We start from the raw sequence: 15146 nt of genomic DNA, 5'->3' as shown, positions 1-15146 counted from the left end.
TGGGACAAGCTAAACTCTAATGCTATAACAGCAAGCACCTTTTCAGAGTCAAACTGCTCTGAGGTCAGTGGATTTTTACAGCACTGCATTAGGCTATTGATTTCTGGTGTCCACCGTGACAGCTATTTGCTCATAATCAGTCCACCTGGTGCAGCATCTCTGCTGTAAGTCATTGCACCCATGCACTCGTGAGCACAAGAATGGCCTGGTTAGGATTAAACCTCTATGTGTGTTCAGCCCCTAATGAGAATGGTAGGTCCCATTAGGAAAGGAGATTCGTGTTCAAGTAGTTCTTTTGTTAAACTGTGGAATTAATAAATTGAAAATGAATTACACTCTGTGCCCATCTAGAGTCACGTGAAGTAGAAGAGTAATTTAAAGAGTAATATCATAATCATAAGCCATGTATTCATTGTTTCCTGGTGACTAGAGCCTCATTTTAAAAACTACTCTGAGGATAAATGTAATGTTACAAGTTCACCAGCAGATGTCACTAAACTAAAATGAATCAAATACGTCTAGTCCGTAAATGATTTTCGGTACTTCATATTTATTCATATTGTCTCAGCAAACCTCGGATTATCCATCCCTACAACCAAGCTCGGTGCTTTCTGTAAAAACGTAAAAAACGCATACTTCAATTAATTACCATAGTCTGGGAACCCATTTCTTTGCAACACAGGAAGCCACACGGGTGTAATTTGATGCAACGCCGGCCCCTCTTCCGGTCTCTTTTCCCGTAGCCACCGGAGGAAAATGGTAAGCCGAAGTGTTGGCAGACTAAAATCTTTAAACATCTACTTAAAGTAATGCTCATTTGGCATGTCCTGTTGATGTTACCCTGTCGGATAAAGACCGACACCATTTGGATGAAGCATTTTTGAGATGAAGCCCGTTAATGAAGAAAAAAAAAAAGATGTTTATGTGGTGTCCATTTGCATCTGTTAGCATTTAGCCAAAAGAATGCCATGCATTTACCCGAGACGAAATTAGTTAACGCAAAGTTACTCCCAGTGTTTTACGGTGTCTTTCGAATGACTGGGGACGATTTAAACGTTTCGTCTTTCTTGAGTAATGGTTTGTAAATGTATAGTCTTCTTTAGGTTAGCATGTGCTTGCATTAAGCTAGCGTTTAGCTAGCACAGTGTTCATGCAAAAACAAACTAAATCTATACATTTGTGTTGGACGCAGTGTCTTGACTTGTAGGTTTTCTGCAATGACACGTACATGTGGCTACAACTTAATTTGACGGATTTGCGTTTCATCTCTGGCATCCAACTTAAAAACTTGTACTAGTTTTGAGTCTTGTCTGTGATGTACTTAAACACAAATGTCTGAACAAATGAGATCCTGTGATTCTTCCTACTTTACTGAGACAAGACTGATAGAGTCTGATATTTGCTGAGGTCTTTGAAGCCCGCTCCTGATCACTTGTCTCTGTCTCCAGACGAAGGGAACATCGTCTTTCGGTAAGCGCCGGAACAAGACGCACACTCTGTGCCGTCGTTGCGGGGCCAAAGCCTACCACCTGCAGAAGTCCACCTGTGGCAAGTGTGGCTATCCTCAGAAGCGCAAGAGAAAGTGTAAGGAACTTTTTAACTGTTTAAAACATTTAGGCAGACGCACAACACTGTCGCTTTTAATGTAAAGTAAAAAGATCTGGGTGTTTGTATCATGAAACTTGATTATGGATAATGCAGGCTGGGCTGAGGGTTGAAAAGTTGGCATATAATAGTGGTCAGGAGAACCTAAAGAGTTGCATAATGAAGCATCTTCATTCATTATGTATCTATATTGATGTACATATGTTGTGTGCTATTTCTAAGGATGTTTGTTTTGGTATACAGACAACTGGAGTGCTAAGGCCAAGAGGAGGAACACCACTGGCACTGGACGCATGAGACACCTTAAGGTCGTCTACCGCAGATTCAGGTATGATCTCTGTTAGAACCAGAAGAATATGTGGTGCATATATGAAGTGTGTAGAAATGTAAGAAAAGTCCTGCTTTAATTTGCCAGAAAAAAAAACATTGTCATGGTGATTAAGCATTAATGTTAAAGTGCTGCATTACATAACGAAATAATGATCAAATAAGTGTTGTGTCTCTACTGCTCAAGATCGTAAACAATTTTAGACACGTCAGAATAATCAAAACCCAGACTTGCTGTGGTGATAAATATTTTCTTTATGGGAATGTTGAAAGCACAATATTTGTAGTGAAGTAAGTTTGTACTGCTCAGTTCTACTTATCAGTGCTGCTTACCGATGATGGTGGAAAAAAAATGTCTGAACAAATGAATTCTAAATGATATCACTCATTTCTCTGAGGTAAGCTTCATTGTCTAAAGTATTAGTCACACTCGGTTGATACTGACAGAAGACCCGAGCTTGACCCAGCAACAGTGGTCTTGTGTATAAAAAAAAATCACGTTTGTTGTAGCGCTAATGTGTGACATCTGTTTACACATTGTAACATCTAGATTAAATGTCTTACTCTTGCTTAAGTGCTTGATTGAGAATTAAGTGAAATTAGTTCTCGTGGATGGCAGTTGATTACTCAGTTGATCAATTACGAACTTTGGCCTGTCCATTAATTACACCCGATTAATAACTTAGCCAGCATTTTTATTGTCAAACATTTTAATCCATTAAATTTATATTTTGACAAGTCCCTTTTTAAATTATTGTAATGTGAAATGCCAGCTTTTCTTGGTTTACCAAAAACTCCAGCAACACCAGTGTTTTGTGCCAAGATGCCCCAGACAACTGACTCAACTGTTTTATCCTTCCATCTAAACAAATCAGAAATAAATATTTACAGTTGATGAATAACCACCAGCTCTGCTAGCTGGTGCACATTCTAACCTCATCTACGGGGTTTGGTGACTTGTGAACATGCAGTGACTCGACTCTTGTTTACCAACGTTTACCTGTGACATATTCGTAATTGTGACGTGTCTGCAGCTTTCTCATGTTTTTTTTGTTTTTTTTCCTCGTCTCCCTTTATTTTCCAGGAATGGTTTCCGGGAAGGTACCACCCCCAAACCCAAACGTGCTGCAGTGGCTGCCTCCAGCTCATCCTAAATGACACATTTTTGGTTAAATAAATGTGATGTTAAACAGGAGTTCCAGTTCATGTCTTGTTTTCTGATCTTTAGGCTTCATTTTACCAGAGAGTTTTTTTCACTAAATGTTTTGTGAATCTAGTACAAATATTTTGTTAATGTGTAAAACAGAAACAAAATAAAAGGCATTATCAGGAATATGAGCTTAAACAGTGGCATAATGTCGGCAATCATGGGATTGAAAGGAGGAAGTATATTCCATATCTGATGGTGTAAATTTAGAGCAAAACTATTAATGTGGCTGACAGGTGTCTTGTTACCCACAGAGCTTTACTTTGGGGAAAAAAAATAAACTGTTATGGGCTTTACTTGAAAAGAAAAACTGAGGAGGAGACCTGCATCCTTTCTGGCAATGGGTGACATTATGGCCACCTTGGAAAAGCTCTTGGGCAACTATGTAGGAACAAAAGCTCATGATGGATAGCTTTTTAACAGATGGAATACATTGGACAGACCCGAGACTACGATAGAGTCCAACCTGACTATTAAAATAGTATTACCATATGTTCATGACTGAGTGTGCCATACTTGGTATATTGGGGCGCACATGCAAAAGCAGCTCCCACTTCTGCAGTTTGGGGGGAGCATTTGGGAGACCTGACCTGGATAATTTCCATTTTTACATTCTTGTGGCTTGAAATGTCAAATGTGTGAAAAAATGATCAAGCACTATAAACTTACTGCTTACGAAAGAGACTGTGCTTTGAAGAAAATTGACCTCACCGATAACCTCCATGTACTTAAATGTCAATACTGCACCATAAGAAGTGAACAGTCCATATTAAGCCACAGGTTCTGGAACAAAGTTTTTTGGGTCTGACGAGACTACAGTTAAACCATGGAAGTATGAAAGTGAAGGAAATAATTCTCACATGATCCAAATCAAATAAGCTCTCTTATAAAGGGTTGTGTGACATCCTTGGCTATACGAAGGCATAATGCAGGAGTGACGCGTAACAAACGGTCCAGTAAGAATGTCTTATGCAATGTTAGAGATAAAGTAATTTGCGGTAGCCTTGGATTATTGGCAGAAAGTACAGGACGACACCCAGCAGTCGTATAATTCCGGGAAAAAACCAGAATTCCCAAGTGGTTAACTCACCTACCTCCCTTCCTGGAGTGTATGAGGCAGCAATAAATCACAGGCAGCAATAAAAGAGCAAAAATCTTTAAGAAACGCTCCTTGCATTTTACTATCTATTTACTATTTATATTATGTCAATTATATAAATGAATTTTAGGCTGCGATTAGACATCTCTGAATTGTTGTAATCTCAGTCCTGGGCCTTGCAACATACACATAATGCTGAATTGCTGGAAATGAGTTGCTATGAATCTGCAGCAGCACCCTGAGGCTGCAGCTGCAGGAAGGATCCTCACGTTTATTGACACAGCAGCAGTTTCTGCAACAACAAAACCAGTCTAAATATTTATGGGAGGCCAAACAATACAGATGTGTCAATGAAGTGGGTTTATATAGGAGCCCAAATGCAGAATTTTATGTCTGCAGCTGGGAGCGACATTGACAAAAGGCAGCGGTCGTGGAAATGTTTGGTGGGGGAATTTGAATCCTTAAGTAGGGGTGGAAGTGTTTAGTTCTTCAGTGGTGAGCCCAGTGTTCTCAGGTAAATCACTGTTCAGAATTATTTTATAGCACATATGCATCACTGAAGGACCGTGTTAACTTTTAGGTTACAGATGTCGGTGACTTGTCTGTCACTAGCCAACGCCTTCTGGGGGTTTCGAAGCTCGCTTCTCCTGTTCCACATTCCTCCTACCTGGTGATAACCTGGTGATACAATAGGAACCTTTTATCTGCTGTGGCATCTGGTAGGTGCTGCTCTGCCATGTCATGCAGCAGTGGAGGTGTGAAGTTTCAGTCTCAGATAAACCAATAAATGGATTTCTCAAAATATGCCATGGACGTAATCTGTGACTTGGCACAGTTTTTACTCTTAAAAGCTAAACTTGTGCCAGTTTCACTACAGCTTATCTGTTATTTTGGCCACTGTGGATAAGGTTACTAAGGTATCTAAGGTATTTAATCCAAATATAATATTTACTTGTGCATATTTACATTCATAAGTATATCATTTAAATGTGTTCGCTGAATGAAGCAAATGTATCTTGCATCCAAATGTAGATGAGAAATGTACAGAAACATACGAAGTTTTCCACCCTAGAGTTGTATGGTGTGTGTTCCCACCAACAGGGGAAGGTAGAGAGCCGCTTCTCCCGTCTTTCTAAAGTGCTCCTCCCATTTTGTGCTGCAGTTTGTGCAGGTGGTCGCTGCGAGAAGAAGCCGCTGGCCGTGCGCTGTCTCCGTGCGTCACCAGCTGCGTCTCCCGCTGCGCTTCTCTTCAGCTTTTATTAGTTGGAATGAACGTCTCTTGAACTGCGGCTGCTGTAATGAGATGTGAGTGTGGCACATTTATTTTCTTTGTGTAACGGTGTTCTTTCTTCACTCTCTGTCAGCACAACTGAACTGTAAACTTTTGCCCGAAGCCTCTGTTCTAGGATCACTCTGCGCGCTCTTCCTGCTGCTGCGGGAGCCCGCGTGCCGTGCGGATGATCAGACCTCTAACACAGGTAGGTTTCGGGAGCGAGCTTCGGCTTTTAGGCGCCTCTTTGGACTGGAACTGTAAAGCATCTGCGGACGTGCGTGCTTCTCCCCCTGAGAATGGAGGCTTGGTTACAGGGAGCAGAATTCCTCCAATTCAGCAGCCTTGGCAGCCTTTATCCTGTATAATAGACTCAGCACCGGAGAGAATTTGCTCAGCCTCTTTTTTATTCGCTAGGGTGTTTTTCTTTTAAAGCTGAATATAACCACTAGGAGGCCAGCAACTTAGCTTAGAATCCTATTATTGTCTGATCACATTAATACAGGGATTATTCATCAACTAACAGTTGTTGAAGGCCTCCTGAGTTAAAGCAGATGCATGTAATTTATCCCCATCAGAGCTCTTAGGCCTGTGGAGACATGCACAGTCTTCATATGAGCCCCCCCCCCCCCCCCCAAAACCCAACCTTCATTCTTCACATTAACAATACTACATCCCTCCCTCGGGCCAGTGTTATCACTTTGCACGTACTTATGTTTCATCACTTTCTGGTTGATGTTCTCGTCTGATTTCTGCCTTTACACGCCGGCAACATAGTTTCCAGGTCAAATGCTGTGATACGGTTGCTGTTTAGAGCCACGTGGAAATTTACAGGGACCCGGGACGTTCAGGCAATTTGCCAGTCGAGGGGAGAAAAACTCCATTAGGTTCTCTCAGCGATTCTGCGTTGACGTTAGATAAGAGGGTTTCTGCCCGGCTTCGCGTCGGGCCTCGCGGGAGACAGTCAGACGGGGGCTGAGTGGACAGGCAGAGGCTTGTTTTTACACGTGCCCCAAGTGTAACACCCTCAACACAAACCTTGGGTGGAGGGAGAAGAATGTCGGAGGCCCTTATCTGCATGATTCAATGGAGTTCCTCTTTATAATTCCATCCATTATCCACTGAATCAACACCTAGAGGAAACTATAGAAGAATCACTTTATCCTTATTGAGTAACTGTTTTATTTAATCCAGACTCAGAGACACATTTTAGGGCTTCCACCCAGTAACCAGCAGATTAAGTAAACTGTGTTTGCAGATATGAGCACCTCATTGTTGTTTTAAGTACTTCCAGTATCGGCGCATTGTCCTGTTGCAGCTTGTTCGCGTCTGCCAGACAACAGCTTCAGACGTGATCCTTCTGTCTCAGTTTACGTAAGCATCTGACTTTGGTCCCGGCTGCTTTTCGCAGTGAACCCCTGCTGCTACCTGCCCTGTCAGCACCGCGGCGTGTGCGTGAGGTACGATGAGGACAAGTACGAGTGCGACTGCACTCACACTGGTTACCACGGCGACAACTGCACAATCCGTGAGTCCAGCTATGCAGTTTTCATATCCGCTTGTATTAGTGCACGTTTGAGGAATTTGAACTATTCTGTTTTATCCATTATATTTAAGGGGTCAGAAGGCGGACGTTATAAAGTCTTTTGCATGTTGTTTTCATTAAATGAGGAAACAGTCTAACAGTCAGTCTGGTTCAGAAAGTTAGATCTTCCTGGAACCAAATATTTAGAAACAGAAGCAGCCTGTTGACAGAGAACAGCTGGATCAGTACCGTCTCGGCTGTTCTCTGCACTGAGCTGCTCCTCGCTGTGTTATAGTGATGCTGTTATGTGAATCCCAGTTCCCAGTTGTTTTAATCTGTCTACCTCAGCGGAGCTGTGGACCAGAGTGCGTGAGTTCCTGAAGCCCAGCCCAGACGTGGTTCACTACATCCTCACGCACTTCCGGCTGCTCTGGGACATCATCAACCACACCTTCCTGCGAGAGTTTCTCATGCGTCTGGTCCTAACAGGTCTGGAGTCAGGTGTTAATTCAAAGAAATTCAGTCTGACTGTCACAAGTTCAATATTTCTGTAATCTTTTTTTATCGTGAACAGTGAGGTCCAACTTAATACCCAGCCCTCCAACCTACAACTCAGAATATAGCTACCTCAGCTGGGAATCCTACTATAACCTCAGCTACTACACTCGGATTCTGCCTCCAGTGCCAAAAGACTGCCCTTCACCTCTAGGGGTCAAAGGTTAGCCGTGGCTCCTTGTTAAGCTTTGGTTTTACAATGTGGTGAAGATGTGGCGATGACTGTGTGTGATGCTGGGGTGTTTCTCACCAGGGGAGGCCGGGCTGCCGGACCCTGAGGTGCTGGTTGACCGGCTGCTGAAGAGAAGGACGTTCAGACCCGACCCACAGGGCACCAACCTCATGTTTGGGTTCTTCGCTCAGCACTTCACGCACCAGTTCTTTAAGACCTATAATCGCATGGGCTTCGGTTACACTAAGGCTCTAGCACATGGGGTGAGTCCACTCCAAAAAAGTATATAAAAATGTGCATTTGTGCAGTTTACAAAAAGTCTAAAAAGCTTTTGACTCTAATTTATATTATCATCTGTCGCCTCCAGGTGGATGCAGGACATATTTATGGCGACAACCTGGAACGTCAGCTGGATCTTAGGCTAAACCAAGACGGGAAGCTGAAGTATCAGGTGAGAAGACGAGAACAAATCCAAGACTTGCCTTCAGCTGTAATTTGTTATCGTGGGTTGTCATTTCCATTTTAAAGGCATGGGAAACAAGCTGCTATTGAGATGTTATCTGTGTGTTAATCATTTATTCTGAGCTGTGTTTGCCAGGTGTAGATTTAAATGTGGTGAATGTGCTTGTCACAGCAGGAGTATGGGGTGAAGTGGAGGTTTAGTTGTGAGCTGGACTGTCTGTTATCGCTATCTATTGTTTGTGCCCCTCAGTTGATTGACGGACAGATGTACCCGCCCTCCGTTGTTGATGCGCCCGTGAAGATGAGCTACCCGCCTTGGGTCCCTCCCGAGCAGCAGATGGCCATTGGCCAGGAGGTCTACGGGCTTCTCCCGGGTTTGGGGATGTACGCCACGCTGTGGCTGAGGGAGCACAACCGCGTCTGCGACATCCTCAAAGCAGCTCATCCAACCTGGGACGACGAGCAGCTATTTCAGACCGCGCGTCTCATCATCATTGGTGAGCGACTTCAACATTGTGGGAATTTAGTTCAGTTTAGGACAAAGACTGAAAACAGTCCAAGGACAAAATAACAATCCTGTTTGCGTAACTGGTTTATTGTGTCAAATCGACTTGGAGTGGTTTTACAAGGAGTTTGTGCAAAACTATTTCCTAATTGTTTTTGGTGGTGGTGGTGGAAAGATTGTACATACCTTTAGATGCAGACATGCTGATTAGCCTGTAAATCCAACAAAAGCCTTTAACCAAACTGACAAAACGTTCATTAGGTTTTCATTGATTAACAGGTTGTTTCTTTTATTTTGATCTGTTTGTCTCTGCTTCTGCACCTTCTCTCAGGCGAGACCATAAAAATCGTGATCGAGGAGTATGTGCAGCACCTCAGCGGATACCTGCTCCACTTAAAATTTGACCCCCCTCTGCTGTTCAACTCCCACTTCCAGTATGGGAACCGTATCGCTCTGGAGTTCAGCCAGCTCTACCACTGGCACCCTCTGATGCCAGACACTTTCCTAATCAATGGGGACACGCTTTCCTATCAGCAGTTCCTCTTCAACACGTCTGTCCTCACGTACTATGGCGTTGAAAAGCTGGTGGATGCCTTCTCTCGGCAACCTGCCGGCCAGGTAATCACCACCGAAATGATGCCTGGAATCAACAAGTAACTCTAATAATTAGTGTTAAGTGGTTAAAAGCGTTTTTGGCATTTACTTAGTCTTTGTGTTTACTTTTACTCGAGCTGTGTGTTTGGCAAGGTTACAAATTAATATACTGTTTAATTAATACTGTTTAGTGAATGACTGAGGTTGAAAGCAATGATTATGTAATGCTTTTAATCAGCTAAACTAACCCCAAACTAAACTAAAAAAAGCTGAAAATTTTGTTTTTACTCCAGAAAAAGTAGAATAATATTGACATTTTAAGTTCCCTTTTCTGATACATAATGAAATGTATTCACAGAATGCAATAAAGCTTAATAGTTTAAAATCCACAACCTTGAAAAGGTTGCATGCATAATAGATCATGTTAAACAGTCACAGTGAGTGATTCTCAAATATTTGTCCAACAGATTGGAGGAGGGCACAACATCAATGCTGCGGTGACCAAAGTGGCCGTGGGGGCAATAAGGGAATCGCGGAACCTGCGCATGCAACCGTTTAACGAGTACAGGAAGCGTTTCAACCTTAAGCCTTACACATCGTTCAGAGAGTTCAATGGTAAGAAAAACTGAGACCACAGAGAAGCACAGCCTTCAAAGTATGTGATTTATGATGTTCACGAGTCCATGAGAGCAGGTCTGTGTACATTCTTGGCATGTGCAGCATCTACTCCATGTGCAGGCACTTCGGCATTGTCCTTCCATTGCTGTCCTCTGAACTGTAGTTGTGAAATGCATTTTATGTTGAATTTCGTTTTGGATAGATTTCTGTGCATTATGTCCATTCTCTTTAACAGCACAATTCTCACACTTTGCAGACAACGAGGAGATCGCCAGCGCCCTCGAGGAGCTCTACGGTGACATAGGAGCCCTTGAATTTTATCCCGGGCTGCTGTTGGAAAAAACGCGACCGGGGGCCATCTTTGGAGAGAGCATGGTGGAAATGGGCGCCCCCTTCTCCCTTAAAGGTCTAATGGGGAACCCCATATGTTCTCCAGATTACTGGAAGCCCAGCACGTTTGGTGGCAAAGTCGGCTTTGACATAGTAAACACTGCCACACTAAAGAAGCTGGTCTGTTTAAACAGCAGAACCTGTCCCTACGTGGCGTTCAGACTACCAACAGGGGAGCAGGCGCAGAGCGGGAAGGATGACAGTAAAGTACAGACTGATGAGCTATGACACACTCAACAGACATTGCATGAATTTAAAGGAGGCAGCTGCTGAAAATCTAAAGTTTTGAAGACGTTTGCCTGGAGACCATAGAGTAACAGCAACTGGGGAGTTACTCAAGACTCAGGGCTCACCATTTCCTTAATTTGATCACTCTTAATGCCAGATCTGGACAAAGTTCTTTTTTGTTACCTGCTGTGTTTCTGAAAACTGAAATGCTATAAAATGTGTGTTCACATTTGTTCATGCTGGTTGTAAAAACACTCTGGATACATGTACATTCAGGCATTAAAGTCTTTTCCTTGACTGTACATTGTTCTGTGGCCCTCTTGTGTTTTCCATTTCCTTCTGCTTTTCATCATCTCATTGTTTCCTTTGGCTTGAGGTACTGGTGGCAGCAGAAACAAAGCAGCAGGCATGTTTTTTTTAAATAAACAAGGCGAGTGCATGGTTACCTAAAAACATATACAACTATGTTTAAGTAAATATATATGGATTTGGCAGGGACCAGACAAAAAACCTTTCTGCAGCATTTCTTGTACCTTTAGAAGAATTCTGTAGGTAGTTTTGAGAGTGAATATATTTTGTCATTAGGTGCAAACAGGTGACATTTGATTTTCCGGAGTCACAGTTCCCTCTAGCGGCAGTGGTTTCAACTTCATCTCATGGTCCCGTTAATGCAGAGCTGAGCCAGCTGCAGGGGCTATATAAAAACTGTATTTATTTTATTTTTATATAAAATTTTATTTTTGCTTTCATTCACATTTAGACATTTATATCTAGTGTGCATTTACAGTCCAGAAATCCTTAAACCTACTGCCATTTAACTATAGACTGCTCCCAGGATGGAATAATTCTTATAATTATTGGAACTGGAATAATTATTTTCTATATTTTATTTACCTTAAATACGACACTTCCAGAATTATACAAGTAAATTTGTTGTAAGTGTGTTAAAAAAGCTCGCAGCATGGTTCATATGACTAGTGGTATGTATTTATTATGTAACACGCTACACGTCACTGGGATGAACTATGTAGTGGTGTTGCATTTAAGGCCTCTGAGTTGAGATAATATTAGTTTAATACAACACTAGATATCGCAGCATACTTCGACGTCATTTTGATGACAAAAAGACTAAAATGCAGTACCGAAGAGATATATTTATTATAGTAATATAGTGTGTATGCGTTCATTGGGTGTTTGGCACTAATAAATCATAAATTCGACATTCCCTGTGAGCCTTGAAGCCAACACACTGGCTTACAGTAGCTAATGCTAAAAGCTAGCAGAGTAGCCAAAGTAATCATTGGGAGTCGGTTTCGTTTTTACTTCAAACGGTCGTTTATAAACTTAAGGTAAGAAAATCAGTTATTCAACATTTATTGATGACTCTTATGCGCATATAACTGCATATACCGAGTTAAACGCCACATTCACTCGGGTAATGGTTTGTTAGTGTTTGGCGCAGGGAGTATGTGTAGGAAGCTAGCTACTGTGGCTAACTTGGCTAGCAACCCCGTATACTCGGCCTGGCCTATTTTAATAAACCTGCAAACTGGTTTGTGTCTAGCCACGTTCCAGTAGCGTTTAAGGAAATACTAGTAGTACCTATTGGCGGCTCTACTAACGACATAGCTCTTTTAGCTGTCGTTATTACTGTCATACCGCCTGGAGAGTCTTGAACAACTAACGTCAGGGTGTTGGCTTTAGGGCCTGGCTCCTTCTGTTTACATGTTTTGAACACATTAGTTTGCAGTGAAAATACATTTTATTGTCACAAAATGGACATCCGTTGGACGTTTTGAGAGCTGACCAACTGTCAAATGCGGTCTGTAGGGTGTCTGCCTCCTTGTTTTTAAATCTGTGCACAAGGACAGGCTTAAAGTAAGCTCCATCCAGGTCAATGCATCATTAAAAGCTCCAGGATTTATTCATTGACACGCTTACTTTAAGCTATGTGTAACGTCGATGTCCTATTTTTGTAATGCTCCCTTTCTTTCTGAACTTTGGCTGCTTGGATTGGTCTCAGTCAGGATTATTGTGGTTCAGAGTTGTTTAGCATTTGCCTTTAATATTGAGTGATAATAGGCTTTTTATATAAAAAGGGTTAATCTACCAGGTGGCAGGCAACAAAATTGTAGTCACCTGTCAGTCTCAGATTTAGCTCCAGAGCTGCAACCGTCAGTTATCTTTTATATGAAATGCAATTAAACATATATCTTTGCTCATGAACATAAGCAGAAATGCATAGGAAACACTCAAAACATTTAGGTGTATGAGTTGTATCAGTGACCTGACTGAATCTGGATAACTGCTTCCCCCCAGTGAGCAGCTGTCATGACGACTCTGGATGACAAGTTACTGGGAGAGAAGCTGCAGTACTACTACAGCAGCAGTGAGGACGAGGGCAGCGATAACGAGGATGATGACAGAGAGAACAAGACCATCCGGGATGCCAATTCCGACGTCAATGAACCTGAGATAGACTACAGTGCAGATGGAAGTGCTATCAACACAGGTAGCTGACACGGATGGTGAATTGGTTTTAAAGAAAGAAAGGCGTTCTTCTTATTTTAATAGCAATTGGTTCTTTGGTGTTACTGACACTTGCTATTCAATCTCAGGACCAAAAGGTGTGATCAATGACTGGAGGAAATACAAACAGTTGGAGGTGGAGCAGAAACAAGAGCAGAAGAGAGAGATGGAAAGGTTGATCAAGAAGCTGTCAATGACCTGCCGTTCTGACCTGGACCAGAAAAAAGACGAGGAGAAACAGAATGAGATGAAAGATAAAATCAAGAGCAAAGTAAGAAGAATGAAAAAACAATTGAAAAAATACTGAGTCTGTCACACCTTCTAATGCAGGGGAAGTCTGAATACAGGCAGCATGGTAATCAGTGACATGATTAACAGTGGAATCTCTGTGCTTTGTTCTCATTACTTCACAGATGACCATGCAGGAGTACAACATGCTCCAGCAAGAGGAAGATGATGAAGACTTCCTGCAGCATTACCGTATGCAGCGCATTGAAGAGATGCGACGGCAGCTCTGCCGTGGTAAACGCTTCGAGAAGGTGTATGAGCTCAACAGTGGAGAGGACTTTCTGGAGGCTTTAGATAAGGAAGACAAAAGCACACTAGTAATGATTCACATCTATGAGCCAGATGTCCCAGGCTGTGAAGCCATGAGTGGCAGCCTGCTGTGTCTGGCTCAGGAATACCCGCTGGTGAAGTTCTGCAGCGTGCGCAGCTCAGCCATCAGCACCAGCGCACTGTTCAGAGACAGCGCTCTGCCCGCCCTGCTCGTTTACAAAGGAGGAGACCTGATCGGCAACTTTGTGCGACTCACGGACCAGCTTGGTGAAGATTTCTTTGCTGTAGACGTGGAAGCCCTGCTCCAGGAGTATGGGCTGCTGCCTGACAAACCTCCCATGGTGCCAAAGACGGTTCGGAATGGAGCTATCATACAGAACACTGTGAGTGATGAGGACTCTGACCTTGATATAGACTAGAGTCATAATGTCTTAGATGCATTATGTCCATGGGTAATATACATACATAGTCTGCATGGACTATAGATCATTTCCATGTTTGTGAACCCCCTGTAGTGATGAAAGACTGAGCCAAGATTTACATTTCTCAGTTACACAATAACATACAAGCATAGAATCTGAACCAAAAGTAAATAAAGGTAAAACACAAACATCACTGCCCAGTGGGTGATTATCATTCCAAGGTTAAGGTATTCAAAAAGAGGAACTATCATTATTAAGGATTATGCACATTTGACATGTTGTAGGTGTTAGGTTAAATGTTTTATTTGAACTGTGACGGTCAAATATTTATTAACACATTTCTCTGTCTCCTTTCGTGTGCATCTGCATTGTATTATTTGTGTTCTACTCAGAATATGAAGCCTTCGGTCCACCCAACTAAGTTAATTTTATAACTTTTATATGTGCTGTGCTGTTTGAAATAGTGGGAAAAATAAACTGTAAATTGTTTGGAGTTTCAGCTTGTTGTATTTTTATTCATCAAAAAAAGATGACAGATTGAACTATAAATGGTTAACCTTATACAATTTAAACAAGGATCCGAGAAAACCTCTACAAATGCATAGGTTAAGGTATCAAGTCCTGCCTCTAACATTTTTAGAATTGATTTGATTTGGCGGAGACAGAAACTTTGTCTCAAAGTGGGTTTATTGTTGGAAACTGGCTCAGGTTGTGCGGCTGCCAGGCTGATGGGGCCTACGAACAGTTCATCACCAGCAGGAGGATGCTGGTTAATGTCAGCAGCAGGAGGGCTGTTTCTTCACGGAGGGCAGCAGCAGCAGCAGCAGCACTGTGCAGGTCATGTCCACAAAAGGCATGTTCCAACAGGAGATGAGTTTCTGCACTGATGCCTGCCAGGAAAGTAATAAGTCCACATCATCTCTTGCAGGCTCTTTTTAAACCTTTGTGAGCTAAACATGGTGCTGCTAGAAAGCGCTGTGTCAGAGTGGATTAACAAACCATTTCATTATCCCTCTGGTGCTTACATGACCCATAAAGCCTAACTGCAGACTACATAGCCATTAAATCAATGCCAACTAA

General features: G+C 42.4%; 2 protein-coding genes and 2 non-coding genes across 5 annotated transcripts; all 4 read left to right on the top strand.

Annotated features, from left to right (window-relative positions):
• Positions 1 to 609: 609 nt before the first annotated feature.
• Positions 610 to 3127, top strand: rpl37 (ribosomal protein L37). 2 transcript variants are annotated; one of them, XM_029168870.3, is made up of 4 exons: positions 610 to 759; positions 1449 to 1584; positions 1849 to 1933; positions 3017 to 3127. In XM_029168870.3, exons 1-4 carry the CDS (start codon positions 757 to 759, stop codon positions 3084 to 3086), a joined length of 294 nt encoding a protein of 97 aa, XP_029024703.1. In that variant the 5' UTR covers positions 610 to 756; the 3' UTR covers positions 3087 to 3127. The 2 variants fall into 2 exon arrangements, with proteins under 2 accessions (XP_029024703.1, XP_029024704.1); XM_029168871.2 differs by lacking the exon at positions 610 to 759 and adding an exon at positions 1055 to 1077.
• On the top strand, positions 1304 to 1383 carry LOC114867462 (small nucleolar RNA SNORD72). The gene has a single exon (XR_003787867.1). It is a non-coding gene; the product is annotated as a small nucleolar RNA SNORD72 (small nucleolar RNA).
• On the top strand, positions 2259 to 2337 carry LOC114867460 (small nucleolar RNA SNORD72). Its single transcript, XR_003787866.1, has one exon. It is a non-coding gene; the product is annotated as a small nucleolar RNA SNORD72 (small nucleolar RNA).
• Positions 3128 to 5385: 2258 nt separating the features above from the next.
• LOC114866753 (prostaglandin G/H synthase 1-like) lies at positions 5386 to 14559 on the top strand. Its single transcript, XM_029168873.2, is given in 13 exon segments — positions 5386 to 5543; positions 5633 to 5716; positions 6920 to 7036; positions 7382 to 7522; positions 7608 to 7751; positions 7842 to 8023; positions 8128 to 8211; positions 8473 to 8719; positions 9059 to 9345; positions 9789 to 9936; positions 10196 to 10565; positions 13171 to 13289; positions 13465 to 14559. Coding segments are annotated over 13 exon segments (2529 nt in total). The 5' UTR covers positions 5386 to 5536; the 3' UTR covers positions 14064 to 14559.
• The last annotated feature ends 587 nt before the right edge of the window (positions 14560 to 15146 follow it).

This window comes from Betta splendens, chromosome 12 (genome assembly GCF_900634795.4).
Source record: "Betta splendens chromosome 12, fBetSpl5.4, whole genome shotgun sequence".
Lineage (NCBI taxonomy): Eukaryota > Metazoa > Chordata > Actinopteri > Anabantiformes > Osphronemidae > Betta > Betta splendens.
This window is presented reverse-complemented; position numbering and strand designations above follow the sequence as displayed.

What these genes read in the sequence shown, in the direction of transcription:
- rpl37 (XM_029168870.3), top strand. An exon ending in TCAGAAGCGCAAGAGAAAGT is followed by an intron (nt 1,585 to 1,848) that starts GTAAGGAACTTT and finishes TTTGGTATACAG; the next exon opens with ACAACTGGAGTGCTAAGGCC. An exon ending in GTCGTCTACCGCAGATTCAG is followed by an intron (nt 1,934 to 3,016) that starts GTATGATCTCTG and finishes TTTATTTTCCAG; the next exon opens with GAATGGTTTCCGGGAAGGTA.